We start from the raw sequence: 14024 nt of genomic DNA, 5'->3' as shown, positions 1-14024 counted from the left end.
TCCCTCTCCTCTCATCTACTCCCCCTCTTCCTCCCTCTCCTCTCCTCTACTCCCCCTCTTCCTCCCTCTCCTCTACTCCCCTCTTCCTCCCTCTCCTCTACTCCTCCTCTTCCTCCCTCTCCTCTCCTCTACTCCTCCTCTTCCTCCCTCTCCCTCTCCTCTACTCCCCCTCTTCCTCCCTCTCCTCTACTCCTCCTCTTCCTCCCTCTCCTCTACTCCTCCTCTTCCTCCCTCTCCTCTCATCTACTCCCCCTCTTCCTCCCTCTCCTCTACTCTACTCCCCCTCTTCCTCCCTCTCCTCTCATCTACTCCTCCTCTTCCTCCCTCTCCTCTCCTCTACTCCTCCTCTTCCTCCCTCCTCCTCTCATCTACTCCCCCTCTTCCTCCCTCTCCTCTACTCTACTCCCCCTCTTCCTCCCTCTCCTCTCCTCTACTCCTCCTCTTCCTCCCTCTCCTCTCATCTACTCCCCCTCTTCCTCCCTCTCCTCTCATCTACTCCTCCTCTTCCTCCTCTTCCTCCCTCTCCTCTCATCTACTCCTCCTCTTCCTCCCTCTCCTCTCCTCTACTCCTCCTCTTCCTCCCTCTCCTCTCATCTACTCCCCCTCTTCCTCCCTCTCCTCTCATCTACTCCCCCTCTTCCTCCCTCTCCTCTCCTCTACTCCTCCTCTTCCTCCCTCTCCTCTCATCTACTCCCCCTCTTCCTCCCTCTCCTCTCCTCTACTCCTCCTCTTCCTCCCTCTCCTCTCATCTACTCCCCCTCTTCCTCCCTCTCATCTACTCCTCCTCTTCCTCCCTCTCATCTCCTCTTTCTCCCTCTCCTCTACTCCTCCTCTTCCTCCCTCTCCTCTCATCTACTCCCCCTCTTCCTCCCTCTCCTCTCCTCTACTCCTCCTCTTCCTCCCTCTCCTCTCATCTACTCCTCCTCTTCCTCCCTCTCCTCTCATCTACTCCTCCTCTTCCTCCCTCTCCTCTCATCTACTCCCCCTCTTCCTCCCTCTCCTCTCATCTACTCCCCCTCTTCCTCCCTCTCCTCTCCTCTACTCCTCCTCTTCCTCCCTCTCCTCTCCTCTCTCCTCCTCTTCCTCCCTCTCCTCTCCTCTACTCCTCCTCTTCCTCCCTCTCCTCTCCTCTACTCCCCCTCTTCCTCCCTCTCCTCTCATCTACTCCTCCTCTTCCTCCCTCTCCTCTCATCTACTCCTCCTCTTCCTCCCTCTCCTCTAATCCCCCTCTTCCTCCCTCTCCTCTCCTCTACTCCTCCTCTTCCTCCCTCTCCTCTCCTCTACTCCCCCTCTTCCTCCCTCTCTCCCTCTCCTCTACTCCCCCTCTTCCTCCCTCTCCTCTCATCTACTCCCCCTCTTCCTCCCTCTCCTCTATCTACTCCTCCTCTTCCTCCCTCTCCTCTCATCTACTCCCCTCTTCCTCCCTCTCCTCTCATCTACTCCCCCTCTTCCTCCCTCTCCTCTCCTCTACTCCCCCTCTTCCTCCCTCTCCTCTCCTCTACTCCTCCTCTTCCTCCCTCTCCTCTCATCTACTCCCCCTCTTCCTCCCTCTCCTCTCCTCTACTCCCCCTCTTCCTCCCTCTCTCTACCCCCTCTACTCCCCCTCTTCCTCCCTCTCCTCTCCTCTACTCCCCCTCTTCCTCCCTCTCCTCTACTCCCCCTCTTTCCCCTCCCTCTCCTCTACTCCCCTCTTCCTCCCTCTCCTCTCCTCTACTCCCCCTCTTCCTCCCTCTCCTCTCCTCTACTCCCCCTCTTCCTCCCTCTCCTCTCCTCTACTCCCCCTCTTCCTCCCTCTCCTCTCCTCTACTCCTCCTCTTCCTCCCTCTCCTCTCCTCTACTCCCCCTCTTCCTCCCTCTCCTCTACTCCCCCTCTTCCTCCCTCTCCTCTCCTCTACTCCCCCTCTTCCTCCCTCTCCTCTCCTCTACTCCCCCTCTTCCTCCCTCTCCTCTCCTCTACTCCTCCTCTTCCTCCTCTCTCCTCTACTCCCTCCTCTTCCTCCTCTCCTCCCTCTCTCCTCTACTCCCCCTCTTCCTCCCTCTCCTCTCCTCTACTCCTCCTCTTCCTCCCTCTCCTCTCCTCTACTCCCCCTCTTCCTCCCTCTCCTCTCCTCTACTCCTCCTCTTCCTCCCTCTCCTCTCCTCTACTCCCCCTCTTCCTCCCTCTCCTCTCCTCTACTCCTCCTCTTCCTCCCTCTCCTCTCCTCTACTCCCCCTCTTCCTCCCTCTCCTCTCCTCTCTCCCCCTCTTCCTCCCTCCTCTCCTCTACTCCCCCTCTTCCTCCCTCTCCTCTCCTCTACTCCTCCTCCTCCTCCCTCTCCTCTACTCCTCCTCTTCCTCCCTCTCCTCTCCTCTACTCCCCCTCTTCCTCCCTCTCCTCTCCTCTACTCCCCTCTTCCTCCCTCCTCTTCCTCCCTCTCCCTCTCCTCTCCTCCCCCTCTTCCTCCCTCTCCTCTCCTCTACTCCTCCTCTTCCTCCCTCTCCTCTCTCTACTCCTCCTCTTCCTCCCTCTCCTCTCATCTACTCCCCCTCTTCCTCCCTCTCTCATCTACTCCTCCTCTTCCTCCCTCTCCTCTCCTCTACTCCCCCTCTTCCTCCCTCTCCTCTCCTCTACTCCTCCTCTTCCTCCCTCTCCTCTCCTCTACTCCCCCTCTTCCTCCCTCTCCTCTCCTCTACTCCCCCTCTTCCTCCCTCTCCTCTCCTCTACTCCCCCTCTTCCTCCCTCTCCTCTCCTCTACTCCCCTCTTCCTCCCTCTCCTCTCCTCTACTCCTCCTCTTCCTCCCTCTCCTCTCCTCTACTCCCCCTCTTCCTCCCTCTCCTCTCCTCTACTCCTCCTCTTCCTCCCTCTCCTCTCATCTACTCCTCCTCTTCCTCCCTCTCCTCTCATCTACTCCCCTCTTCCTCCCTCTCCTCTCATCTACTCCCCCTCTTCCTCCCTCTCCTCTCCTCTACTCCTCCTCTTCCTCCCTCCTCTCATCCTCCCCTCTTCCTCTCTCCTCTCATCTCCTCCTCTTCCTCCCTCTCCTCTCATCTACTCCCCCTCTTCCTCCCTCTCCTCTCCTCTACTCCCCCTCTTCCTCCCTCTCCTCTCATCTACTCCTCCTCTTCCTCCCTCTCCTCTCATCTACTCCCCTCTTCCTCCCTCTCCTCCCCCTCCTCTACTCCTCCTCTTCCTCCCTCTCCTCTCATCTACTCCTCCTCTTCCTCCCTCTCCTCTCATCTACTCCCCCTCTTCCTCCCTCTCCTCTCATCTACTCCCCCTCTTCCTCCCTCTCCTCTCATCTACTCCTCCTCTTCCTCCCTCTCCTCTCATCTACTCCTCCTCTTCCTCCCTCTCCTCTCATCTACTCCCCCTCTTCCTCCCTCTCCTCTCATCTACTCCCCCTCTTCCTCCCCTCTCCTCTCATCTACTCCCCCTCTTCCTCCCTCTCCTCTCATCTACTCCCCCTCTTCCCCCTCTCCCTCCTACTCCCCCTCTCCCTCTCATCTACTCCCCCTCTTCCTCCCTCTCCTCTCATCTACTCCCCCTCTTCCTCCCTCTCCTCTCATCTACTCCCCCTCTTCCTCCCTCTCCTCTCCTCTACTCCCCCTCTTCCTCCCTCTCCTCTCATCTACTCCCCCTCTTCCTCCCTCTCCTCTCATCTACTCCCCCTCTTCCTCCCTCTCCTCTCATCTACTCCCCCTCTTCCTCCCTCTCCTCTCATCTACTCCCCCTCTTCCTCCCCTCCTCCTCTACTCCTCTTCCTCCTCTCCTCTCATCTACTCCTCCTCTTCCTCCCTCTCCTCTCATCTACTCCCCCTCTTCCTCCCTCTCCTCTCATCTACTCCCCCTCTTCCTCCCTCTCCTCTCATCTACTCCCCCTCTTCCTCCCTCCTCCTCCTCCTCTTCCTCCCTCTCCTCTCATCTACTCCTCCTCTTCCTCCCTCTCCTCTCATCTACTCCCCCTCTTCCTCCCTCTCCTCTCATCTACTCCCCCTCTTCCTCCCTCTCCTCTCATCTACTCCCCCTCTTCCTCCCTCTCCTCTCATCTACTCCCCCTCTTCCTCCCTCTCCTCTCATCTACTCCCCCTCTTCCTCCCCCTCTCATCTACTCCTCCTCTTCCTCCCTCTCCTCTCCTCTACTCCCCCTCTTCCTCCCTCTCCTCTCATCTACTCCCCCTCTTCCTCCCTCTCCTCTCATCTACTCCCCCTCTTCCTCCCTCTCCTCTCATCTACTCCCTCCTCTTCCTCCCTCTCCTCTCATCTACTCCTCCTCTTCCTCCCTCTCCTCTCATCTACTCCCCCTCTTCCTCCCTCTCCTCTCATCTACTCCCCCTCTTCCTCCCTCTCCTCTCATCTACTCCCCCTCTTCCTCCCTCTCCTCTCATCTACTCCCCCTCTTCCTCCCTCCTCCTCTCATCTACTCCCCCTCTTCCTCCCTCTCCTCTCATCTACTCCCCCTCTTCCTCCCTCTCCTCTCATCTACTCCCCCTCTTCCTCCCTCTCTCTCCCTCTCCTCTACTCCCCCTCTTCCTCCCTCTCCTCTCATCTACTCCCCTCTTCCTCCCTCTCCTCTCATCTACTCCCCCTCTTCCTCCCTCTCCTCTCATCTACTCCCCTCTTCCTCCCTCTCCTCTCATCTACTCCCCCTCTTCCTCCCTCTCCTCTCATCTACTCCCCCTCTTCCTCCCTCTCCTCTCATCTACTCCCCCTCTTCCTCCCTCTCCTCTCCTCTACTCCCCCTCTTCCTCCCTCTCCTCTCCTCTACTCCTCCTCTTCCTCCCTCTCCTCTCATCTACTCCCCCTCTTCCTCCCTCTCCTCTCCTCTACTCCCCCTCTTCCTCCCTCTCCTCTCCTCTACTCCCCCTCTTCCTCCCTCTCCTCTCCTCTACTCCCCCTCTTCCTCCCTCTCCTCTACTCTCCCCTCTTCCTCCCTCTCCTCTCCTCTACTCCTCCTCTTCCTCCCTCTCCTCTCCTCTACTCCCCCTCTTCCTCCCTCTCCTCTCCTCTACTCCCCCTCTTCCTCCCTCTCCTCTCCTCTACTCCCCCTCTTCCTCCCTCTCCTCTCCTCTACTCCTCCTCTTCCTCCCTCTCCTCTCCTCTACTCCCCCTCTTCCTCCCTCTCCTCTACTCCCCCTCTTCCTCCCTCTCCTCTCCTCTACTCCCCCTCTTCCTCCCTCTCCTCTACTCCCCCTCTTCCTCCCTCTCCTCTCCTCTACTCCTCCTCTTCCTCCCTCTCCTCTACTCCTCCTCTTCCTCCCTCTCCTCTCCTCTACTCCCCCTCTTCCTCCCTCTCCTCTCCTCTACTCCTCCTCTTCCTCCCTCTCCTCTCATCTACTCCCCCTCTTCCTCCCTCTCATCTACTCCTCCTCTTCCTCCCCTCTCCTCTCCTCTACTCCCCCTCTTCCTCCCTCTCCTCTCCTCTACTCCTCCTCTTCCTCCCTCTCCTCTCCTCTACTCCCCCTCTTCCTCCCTCTCCTCTCCTCTACTCCCCCTCTTCCTCCTCCCTCTCCTCTACTCCCCCTCTTCCTCCCTCTCCTCTACTCCCCCTCTTCCTCCCTCCCTCCTCCTCTCTCCTCCTCTTCCTCCCCTCTCCTCTCCTCTACTCCCCTCTTCCTCCCTCTCCTCTCCTCTACTCCTCCTCTTCCTCCCTCTCCTCTCATCTACTCCCCCTCTTCCTCCCTCTCCTCTCATCTACTCCCCCTCTTCCTCCCTCTCCTCTCATCTACTCCTCCTCTTCCTCCCTCTCCTCTCCTCTACTCCTCCTCTTCCTCTCTCCTCTCTCTCTCCCCCTCTTCCTCCCTCTCCTCTCATCTACTCCCCCTCTTCCTCCCTCTCCTCTCATCTACTCCCCCTCTTCCTCCCTCTCCTCTCATCTACTCCCCCTCTTCCTCCCTCTCCTCTCATCTACTCCCCCTCTTCCTCCCTCTCCTCTCATCTACTCCCCTCTTCCTCCCTCTCCTCTCATCTACTCCCCCTCTTCCTCCCTCTCCTCTCATCTACTCCCCCTCTTCCTCCCTCTCCTCTCATCTACTCCCCCTCTTCCTCCCTCTCCTCTCATCTACTCCCCCTCTTCCTCCCTCTCCTCTCATCTACTCCCCCTCTTCCTCCCTCTCCTCTCATCTACTCCCCCTCTTCCTCCCCTCCTCCTCCTCTTCCTCCCTCTCCTCTCATCTACTCCTCCTCTTCCTCCCTCTCCTCTCATCTACTCCCCCTCTTCCTCCCTCTCCTCTCATCTACTCCCCCTCTTCCTCCCTCCTCATCTCCTCCCTCTTCCTCCCTCTCCTCTCATCTACTCCCCCTCTTCCTCCCTCTCCTCTCATCTACTCCCCCTCTTCCTCCCTCTCCTCTCATCTACTCCCCCTCTTCCTCCCTCTCCTCTCATCTACTCCCCCTCTTCCTCCCTCTCCTCTCATCTACTCCCCCTCTTCCTCCTCTCCTCCTCTCCTCCTCTTCCTCCCTCTCCTCTCATCTACTCCCCCTCTTCCTTCCTCTCCTCTCATCTACTCCCCCTCTTCCTCCCTCTCCTCTCATCTACTCCCCCTCTTCCTCCCTCTCCTCTCCTCTACTCCCCCTCTTCCTCCCTCTCCTCTCCTCTACTCCCCCTCTTCCTCCCTCTCCTCTACTCCCCCTCTTCCTCCCTCTCCTCTCCTCTACTCCTCCTCTTCCTCCCTCTCCTCTCCTCTACTCCCCCTCTTCCTCCCTCTCCTCTCCTCTACTCCCCCTCTTCCTCCTCCTCCTCTCCTCTACTCCCCCTCTTCCTCCCTCTCCTCTCCTCTACTCCTCCTCTTCCTCCCTCTCCTCTCCTCTACTCCCCCTCTTCCTCCCTCTCCCTCTACTCCCCCTCTTCCTCCCTCTCTCCTCTCCTCTACTCCCCCCTCTTCCTCCTCTCCTCCTCTACTCCCCCTCTTCCTCCCTCTCCTCTCCTCTACTCCTCCTCTTCCTCCCCTCTCCTCTACTCCTCCTCTTCCTCCCTCTCCTCTCCTCTACTCCCCCTCTTCCTCCCTCTCCTCTCCTCTACTCCTCCTCTTCCTCCCTCTCCTCTCATCTACTCCCCTCTTCCTTCCTCCCTCTCATCTACTCCTCCTCTTCCTCCCTCTCCTCTCCTCTACTCCCCCTCTTCCTCCCTCTCCTCTCCTCTACTCCTCCTCTTCCTCCCTCTCCTCTCCTCTACTCCCCCTCTTCCTCCCTCTCCTCTCCTCTACTCCCCCTCTTCCTCCCTCTCCTCTACTCCCCCTCTTCCTCCCCTCTCCTCTACTCCCCCTCTTCCTCCCTCTCCTCTCATCTACTCCTCCTCTTCCTCCCTCTCCTCTCATCTACTCCCCCTCTTCCTCTCCTCTCATCTCTCCCCCTCTCCCTCTCCTCCTCCCCCTCTTCCTCCCTCTCCTCTCATCTACTCCCCCTCTTCCTCCCTCTCCTCTCATCTACTCCTCCTCTTCCTCCCTCTCCTCTCATCTTCTCCTCCTCTTCCTCCCTCCTCCTCTCATCTACTCCCCCTCTTCCTCCCTCTCCTCTCATCTACTCCCCCTCTTCCTCCCTCTCCTCTCATCTACTCCCCCTCTTCCTCCCTCTCCTCTCATCTACTCCCCCTCTTCCTCCCTCTCCTCTCATCTACTCCCCCTCTTCCTCCCTCTCCTCTCATCTACTCCCCCTCTTCCTCCCTCTCCTCTCATCTACTCCCTCCTCCCTCCCCTCTTCCTCCCTCTCCTCTCATCTACTCCCCCTCTTCCTCCCTCTCCTCTCATCTACTCCCCCTCTTCCTCCCTCTCCTCTCATCTACTCCCCCTCTTCCTCCCTCTCCTCTCATCTACTCCCCCTCTTCCTCCTCTCTCCTCTCATCTTCCTCCCCTCTTCCTCCCTCCTCCTCCTCCTCTTCCTCCCTCTCCTCTCATCTACTCCTCCTCTTCCCCCCCTCTCCTCTCATCTACTCCCCCTCTTCCTCCCTCTCCTCTCATCTACTCCCCCTCTTCCTCCCTCCTCCTCCTCCTCTTCCTCCCTCTCCTCTCATCTACTCCCCCTCTTCCTCCCTCTCCTCTCATCTACTCCCCCTCTTCCTCCCTCTCCTCTCATCTACTCCCCCTCTTCCTCCCTCTCCTCTCATCTACTCCCCCTCTTCCTCCCTCTCCTCTCATCTACTCCCCCCCCTCTTCCTCCCTCCTCCTCCTCCTCTTCCTCCCTCTCCTCTCATCTACTCCCCCTCTTCCTCCCTCTCCTCTCATCTACTCCCCCTCTTCCTCCCTCTCCTCTCATCTACTCCCTTCCCTCTTCCTCCCTCTCCTCTCTCTCCTCTCATCCTCCCCCTTCCTCCCTCTCCTCTCATCTACTCCCCCTCTTCCTCCCTCTCCTCTCATCTACTCCCCCTCTTCCTCCCTCTCCTCTCATCTACTCCCCCTCTTCCTCTCCCTCCTCCTCCTCCTCTTCCTCCCTCTCCTCTCATCTACTCCTCCTCTTCCTCCCTCTCCTCTCATCTACTCCCCCTCTTCCTCCCTCTCCTCTCATCTACTCCCCCTCTTCCTCCCTCCTCCTCCTCCTCCTCTTCCTCCCTCTCCTCTCATCTACTCCTCCTCTTCCTCCTCTCCTCTCATCTACTCCCCCTCTTCCTCCCTCTCCTCTCATCTACTCCCCCTCTTCCTCCCTCTCCTCTCATCTACTCCCCCTCTTCCTCCCTCTCCTCTCATCTACTCCCCCTCTTCCTCCCTCTCATCTACTCCTCCTCTTCCTCCCTCTCCTCTCCTCTACTCCCCCTCTTCCTCCCTCTCCTCTCCTCTACTCCCCCTCTTCCTCCCTCTCCTCTCATCTACTCCCCCTCTTCCTCCCTCTCCTCTCATCTACTCCCCCTCTTCCTCCCTCCTCCTCTCATCTACTCCTCCTCTTCCTCCCCTCTCCTCTCATCTACTCCTCCTCTTCCTCCCTCTCCTCTCATCTACTCCCCCTCTTCCTCCCTCTCCTCTCATCTACTCCCCCTCTTCCTCCCTCTCCTCTCATCTACTCCCCCTCATCCTCCCTCTCCTCTCATCTACTCCCCCTCTTCCTCCCTCCTCCTCTCATCTACTCCCCCTCTTCCTCCCTCCTCCTCTCATCTACTCCCCCTCTTCCTCCCTCTCCTCTCATCTACTCCCCCTCTTCCTCCCTCTCCTCTCCTCTACTCCCCCTCTTCCTCCCTCTCCTCTCATCTACTCCTCCTCTTCCTCCCTCTCCTCTCATCTACTCCCCCTCTTCCTCCCTCTCCTCTCATCTACTCCTCCTCTTCCTCCCTCTCCTCTCATCTACTCCCCCTCTTCCTCCCTCTCCTCTCATCTACTCCCCCTCTTCCTCCCTCTCCTCTCATCTACTCCCCCTCTTCCTCCCTCTCCTCTCATCTACTCCCCCTCTTCCTCCCTCTCCTCTCATCTACTCCTCCTCTTCCTCCCTCTCCTCTCATCTACTCCCCCTCTTCCTCCCTCTCCTCTCATCTACTCCCCCTCTTCCTCCCTCTCCTCTCATCTACTCCTCCTCTTCCTCCCTCCTCCTCCTCCTCTTCTCTTTTGTCAATGACTCTCACTGGCAGCTAGATATTGTAGCTTGCCCTATTCAAATCAGCAGAGCCCACATACAGAAACATATCGACGGCATTCACCTGGCTATAGCCTGCTGATGCTAGCCTGTCTGCTACAATCAACTGGCCTGCTGATGCTAGCCTGTCTGCTACAATCACCTGGCTATAGCCTGCTGATGCTAGCCCGTCTGATACATTCACCTGGCTATAGCCTGCTGATGCTAGCCCGTCTGCTACATTCACCTGGCTATAGCCTGCTGATGCTAGCCCGTCTGGTACATTCACCTGGCTATAGCCTGCTGATGCTAGCCTGTCTGCTACAATCAACTGGCCTGCTGATGCTAGCCTGTCTGCTACAATCACCTGGCTATAGCCTGCTGATGCTAGCCCGTCTGATACATTCACCTGGCTATAGCCTGCTGATGCTAGCCCGTCTGGTACATTCACCTGGCTATAGCCTGCTGATGCTAGCCCGTCTGGTACATTCACCTGGCTATAGCCTGCTGATGCTAGCCCGTCTGGTACATTCACCTGGCTATAGCCTGCTGATGCTAGCCCGTCTGATACATTCACCTGGCTATAGCCTGCTGATGCTAGCCCGTCTGCTACATTCACCTGGCTATAGCCTGCTGATGCTAGCCCGTCTGGTACATTCACCTGGCTATAGCCTGCTGATGCTAGCCTGTCTGCTACATTCACCTGGCTATAGCCTGCTGATGCTAACCTGAACCAGACTATAGGGAAAGTGGAGCTCAGTACATCAGTGTGCATCCCAAATGACACCCTATTCTCTATGTAGTTCACTACTTCGACCAGAACCAATAGAGCTCTGGCCAAAAGTAGTTCCCTATGTAGGGACGATCTCCCTATGCAGGACGATCTCTGAGCTCTCCTCACAGGTCACCTGATCTCTACCCATTAAAGCCCATTACTGTAAACGCCATTTTAACAACCCTCCATTACACATTACACTCTCACTCAGAAGGGATCATGGGACTGTAAATAACATGTACAGTTTATAAAGCAATGAGGTATACTCTACTGTGTGTGTGTGTGTGTGTGTGTGTGTGTGTGTGTGTGTGTGTGTGTGTGTGTGTGTGTGTGTGTGTGTGTGTGTGTGTGTGTGTGTGTGTGTGTGTGTGTGTGTGTGTGTGTGTGTGTGTGTGTGTGTGTGCGTGTGTGTGTGTGTGTGTTTGTGCGTGTATGTGTGTGTGATGAAGAGTATAAATCCCTCTCACCAGTCTGCGTATCTCCCTCTCACACTCCCTCTTGATGCGGGTGATCTCCTCCTGGTGTACATGATAGACGGACCGTATCTCAGCAGCCTTGGTCTTGTCTGCCTGGACGGCCAAGTTCAGAGCTTCCTCCATTTGTCTCTTCATGCCCTTCAGCTCATAGATCTCCTGCTGTAGTCTGCTCCTGTCCCCCTCAAAACCACGCCTGGCCTCCTCACGCGCCTCCGCAAACAGAGCCGTCTTCACCTGACAGGGAGGGTAGGTTACCCGGAGGTTAGAGTGGTGGACCAGTAACCAGAATGTCCGCCATAGGTTCCCTGATGGACTGGACTGGCTACTGTCTGGCTGCTTGTATCAGAACATTGCTAAAATCCACTACCACCTAAACATCTCCCAGGATGCTGCACTGCAGCTGAACCTGTGCTGTATCTAGCCTGTCCTGTGTGTGTACGTATCAGTGGTGTCCAGGGTGACCATTCTCTCCTGTTTGTATATATATCAGTGGTGTCCAGGGAGCTCCCATTCTCTCCTGTGTGTGTGTGTATCAGTGGTGTCCAGGGTGACCATTCTCTCCTGTGTGTGTGTGTGTGTGTATCAGTGGTGTCCAGGGTGACCATTCTCTCCTGTGTGTGTGTGTGTGTGTGTGTGTGTGTATATCAGTGGTGTCCAGGGGCCTCCATTCTCTCCTGTGTGTATATGTATCAGTGGTGTCCAGGGTGACCATTCTCTCCTGTGTGTGCGTGTGTGTGTGTGTGTGTGTATCAGTGGTGTCCAGGGGCCTCCCATTCTCTCCTGTGTGTGTGTGTATCAGTGGTGTCCAGGGAGCTCCCATTCTCTCCTGTGTGTGTGTGTGTATCAGTGGTGTCCAGGGGCTCCCATTCTCTCCTGTGTGTGTGTGTATGTATCAGTGTGTCCAGGGGCTCCCATTCTCTCCTGTGAGTGTGTGTATCAGTGGTGTCCAGGGTGACCATTCTCTCCTGTGTGTGTGTATCAGTGGTGTCCAGGGGCCTCCATTCTCTCCTGTGTGTGTGTGTGTGTGTGTGTGTGTGTGTGTGTGTGTGTGTGTGTGTGTGTGTGTGTGTGTGTGTGTGTGTGTGTGTGTGTGTGTGTGTGTGTGTGTGTGTGTGTGTGTGTGTGTGTGTGTGTGTGTGTGTGTGTGTGTGTGTGTGTGTGTGTGTGTGTATCAGTGGTGTCCAGGAGCTCCATTCTCTCCTGTGACAGCAAAAATATGAACTTCCGATTCCAATTTTGACAATGAATTGTATTGTATGGTACCTTGTCTGTGGTCCATCTCCATCCATGACCATCTCCTGTGTGTGTGTGTGTATCAGCGCATAAACCAGCGCCTGTAGTCTTTGGATCTCTCCGTCTTTGATCTTGATAACCCTCATCAGCTCCAGCTCGTGGGTCCAGTAGCAGCGTCTCCCTGAGCCCCTGGAGCTCCTGTAGTCTTCTCCTCGTGGAGCTTGGCCTTCAGCTCAGTCCCACCACCACTGTAGACTTGTGTTGCTCATGTCTCACCTCATGGCTCTTCTCTCTCTCCAGCTTACTAACCTAGAGAAAGAGAGAGAAAGAAAGAGAGAGAGAGACAGGGAGAGAGAGGGGACGGATGGAGAGAAAGCGTGTGAGAGAGAGAGAGAGAGAGAGAGAGAGAGAGAGAGAGAGAGAGAGAGAGAGTGAGTGAGAGAGAGAGAGAGAGAGAGAGAGAGTGGGAGGGACAGACTGTGAAAGAAATGAACGCGAGAGAGAGAGAGACGGACAGACGGAAAGAAAGCGCGAGAGAGAGAGAGACGGACAGAGAGAGAGAAGAGAAGAGAAAGAAAGAAAGAAAGAGAGAGAGAGAGAGAGACTAATAGAGAGAGAGAGAGAGAGAGAAGAGAGAGAGAGAGAGAGAGAGAGGGGAGAGAGGGGGACGGACAGAATGAAAGCGAGAGAGAGAGAGAGAGAGAGAGAGAGATGGTGTAGAGAGAGAGAGAGATCTCCAGAGAGAGAGAGAGAGAGAGAGAGAGAGAGAGAGAGAGAGAGAGAGAGAGAGAGATAGAGAAAGTGAGAGAGAGAGAGAGAGAGAGAGAGAGAGAGAGAGAGAGAGAGAGAGAGAGAGAGAGAGAGAGACAAGAAAGAGGGAGAGAGACGGAGAGAGAGAGAGAGAGAGAGAGGAGAGAGAGAGAGAGAGAGAGAGAGAGAGAGAGAGAGAGAGAGAGAGAGAGAGAGAGAGAGAGAGAGAGAGAGAGAGAGACTGAGAGAGAGAGAGAGAGAGAGAGAGAGAGGAGAGAGACAGAGACAGAGAGAGATAGAGAGAGAGAGAGAGAGAGACAGTGGAGAGAGAGAGGGGGGAGAAGTCTCATTCACTAGAGAAAACCTTATCATGTCATATCTTGTCATGTCATGACATTCCAGACACTCACAGCCCAAGTTGAACAGACCTCTCTGTGTATGTCTAGTTTATTGACCAACAGAGAGAGATGGACGGACGGAGAGACACCAGACAGAGCAACATCAGACATCACAGACACTCACAGCCCAAGTTGAACAGATCTGATGTCTAGTTTATTGACCAACAGAGAGAGATGGACGGACGGAGAGACACCAGACAGAGCAACATCAGACATCACAGACACTCACAGCCCAAGTTGAACAGTTGAAGTTTATTGACCAACAGAGAGATGGACGGACGGAGAGACACCAGACAGAGCAACATCAGACATCACAGACACTCACAGCCCAAGTTGAACAGACCTCTCTGTATGTCTAGTTTATTGACCAACAGAGAGAGATGGACGGACGGAGAGACACCAGACAGAGCAACATCAGACATCACAGACACTCACAGCCCAGCAGCAGAACCACTCAGAACACATTCAGTCAGACGGACTCGAGACAGTGTTCTGAAATGCTGAAAGAGTTGATGTTATGCCTCCAGGATTCATACTGTGCTGTCACTTTAGATGACGGAGATCCATTGTTACAGCAGGTTGTAGAGATTGCAGGTCTGGTCTTCTGATCTTGTACACTGCTGGTACTTCCTGTGTTTATTATCTATGCATAGTCACTTCACCCCTACCTACATGTAGAAATGACCTCGACTAACCTGTACCCCTGCAACACTGACTCAGTACAGATACCCCCTGTATAGAGCCTCGTTATTCTTATTTTATTGTTGCTTTTTATTTTAGTCTACTTGGTAATTATTTTCTTAACTCTTTCTTGAACTGCACTGTTGGTTAAGGGCTTGTAAATACGTGGAATATAATATTTCACGGTAAAGTCTACACGTGT

General features: G+C 55.7%; 1 protein-coding gene across 1 annotated transcript in view; it reads right to left on the bottom strand.

Moving 5' to 3' along the window:
* Positions 1-12170: 12170 nt before the first annotated feature.
* Positions 12171-14024, bottom strand: part of LOC124040710 (janus kinase and microtubule-interacting protein 3-like) — a 47535-nt gene continuing 45681 nt past the window's right edge. The window contains exon 3 of the mRNA XM_046357785.1: positions 12171-12302. Coding sequence (XP_046213741.1) covers positions 12222-12302 — 81 coding nt within the window. The 3' untranslated portion in view covers positions 12171-12221. The remainder of the gene's footprint in view (positions 12303-14024) is intronic.

The sequence above is a fragment of the Oncorhynchus gorbuscha genome, linkage group LG08 (genome assembly GCF_021184085.1).
Source record: "Oncorhynchus gorbuscha isolate QuinsamMale2020 ecotype Even-year linkage group LG08, OgorEven_v1.0, whole genome shotgun sequence".
Classification (NCBI taxonomy): Eukaryota; Metazoa; Chordata; class Actinopteri; order Salmoniformes; family Salmonidae; genus Oncorhynchus; species Oncorhynchus gorbuscha.
Note: the sequence above shows the minus strand (reverse complement) of the source record. Positions and strands in the feature narration are given on the sequence as shown.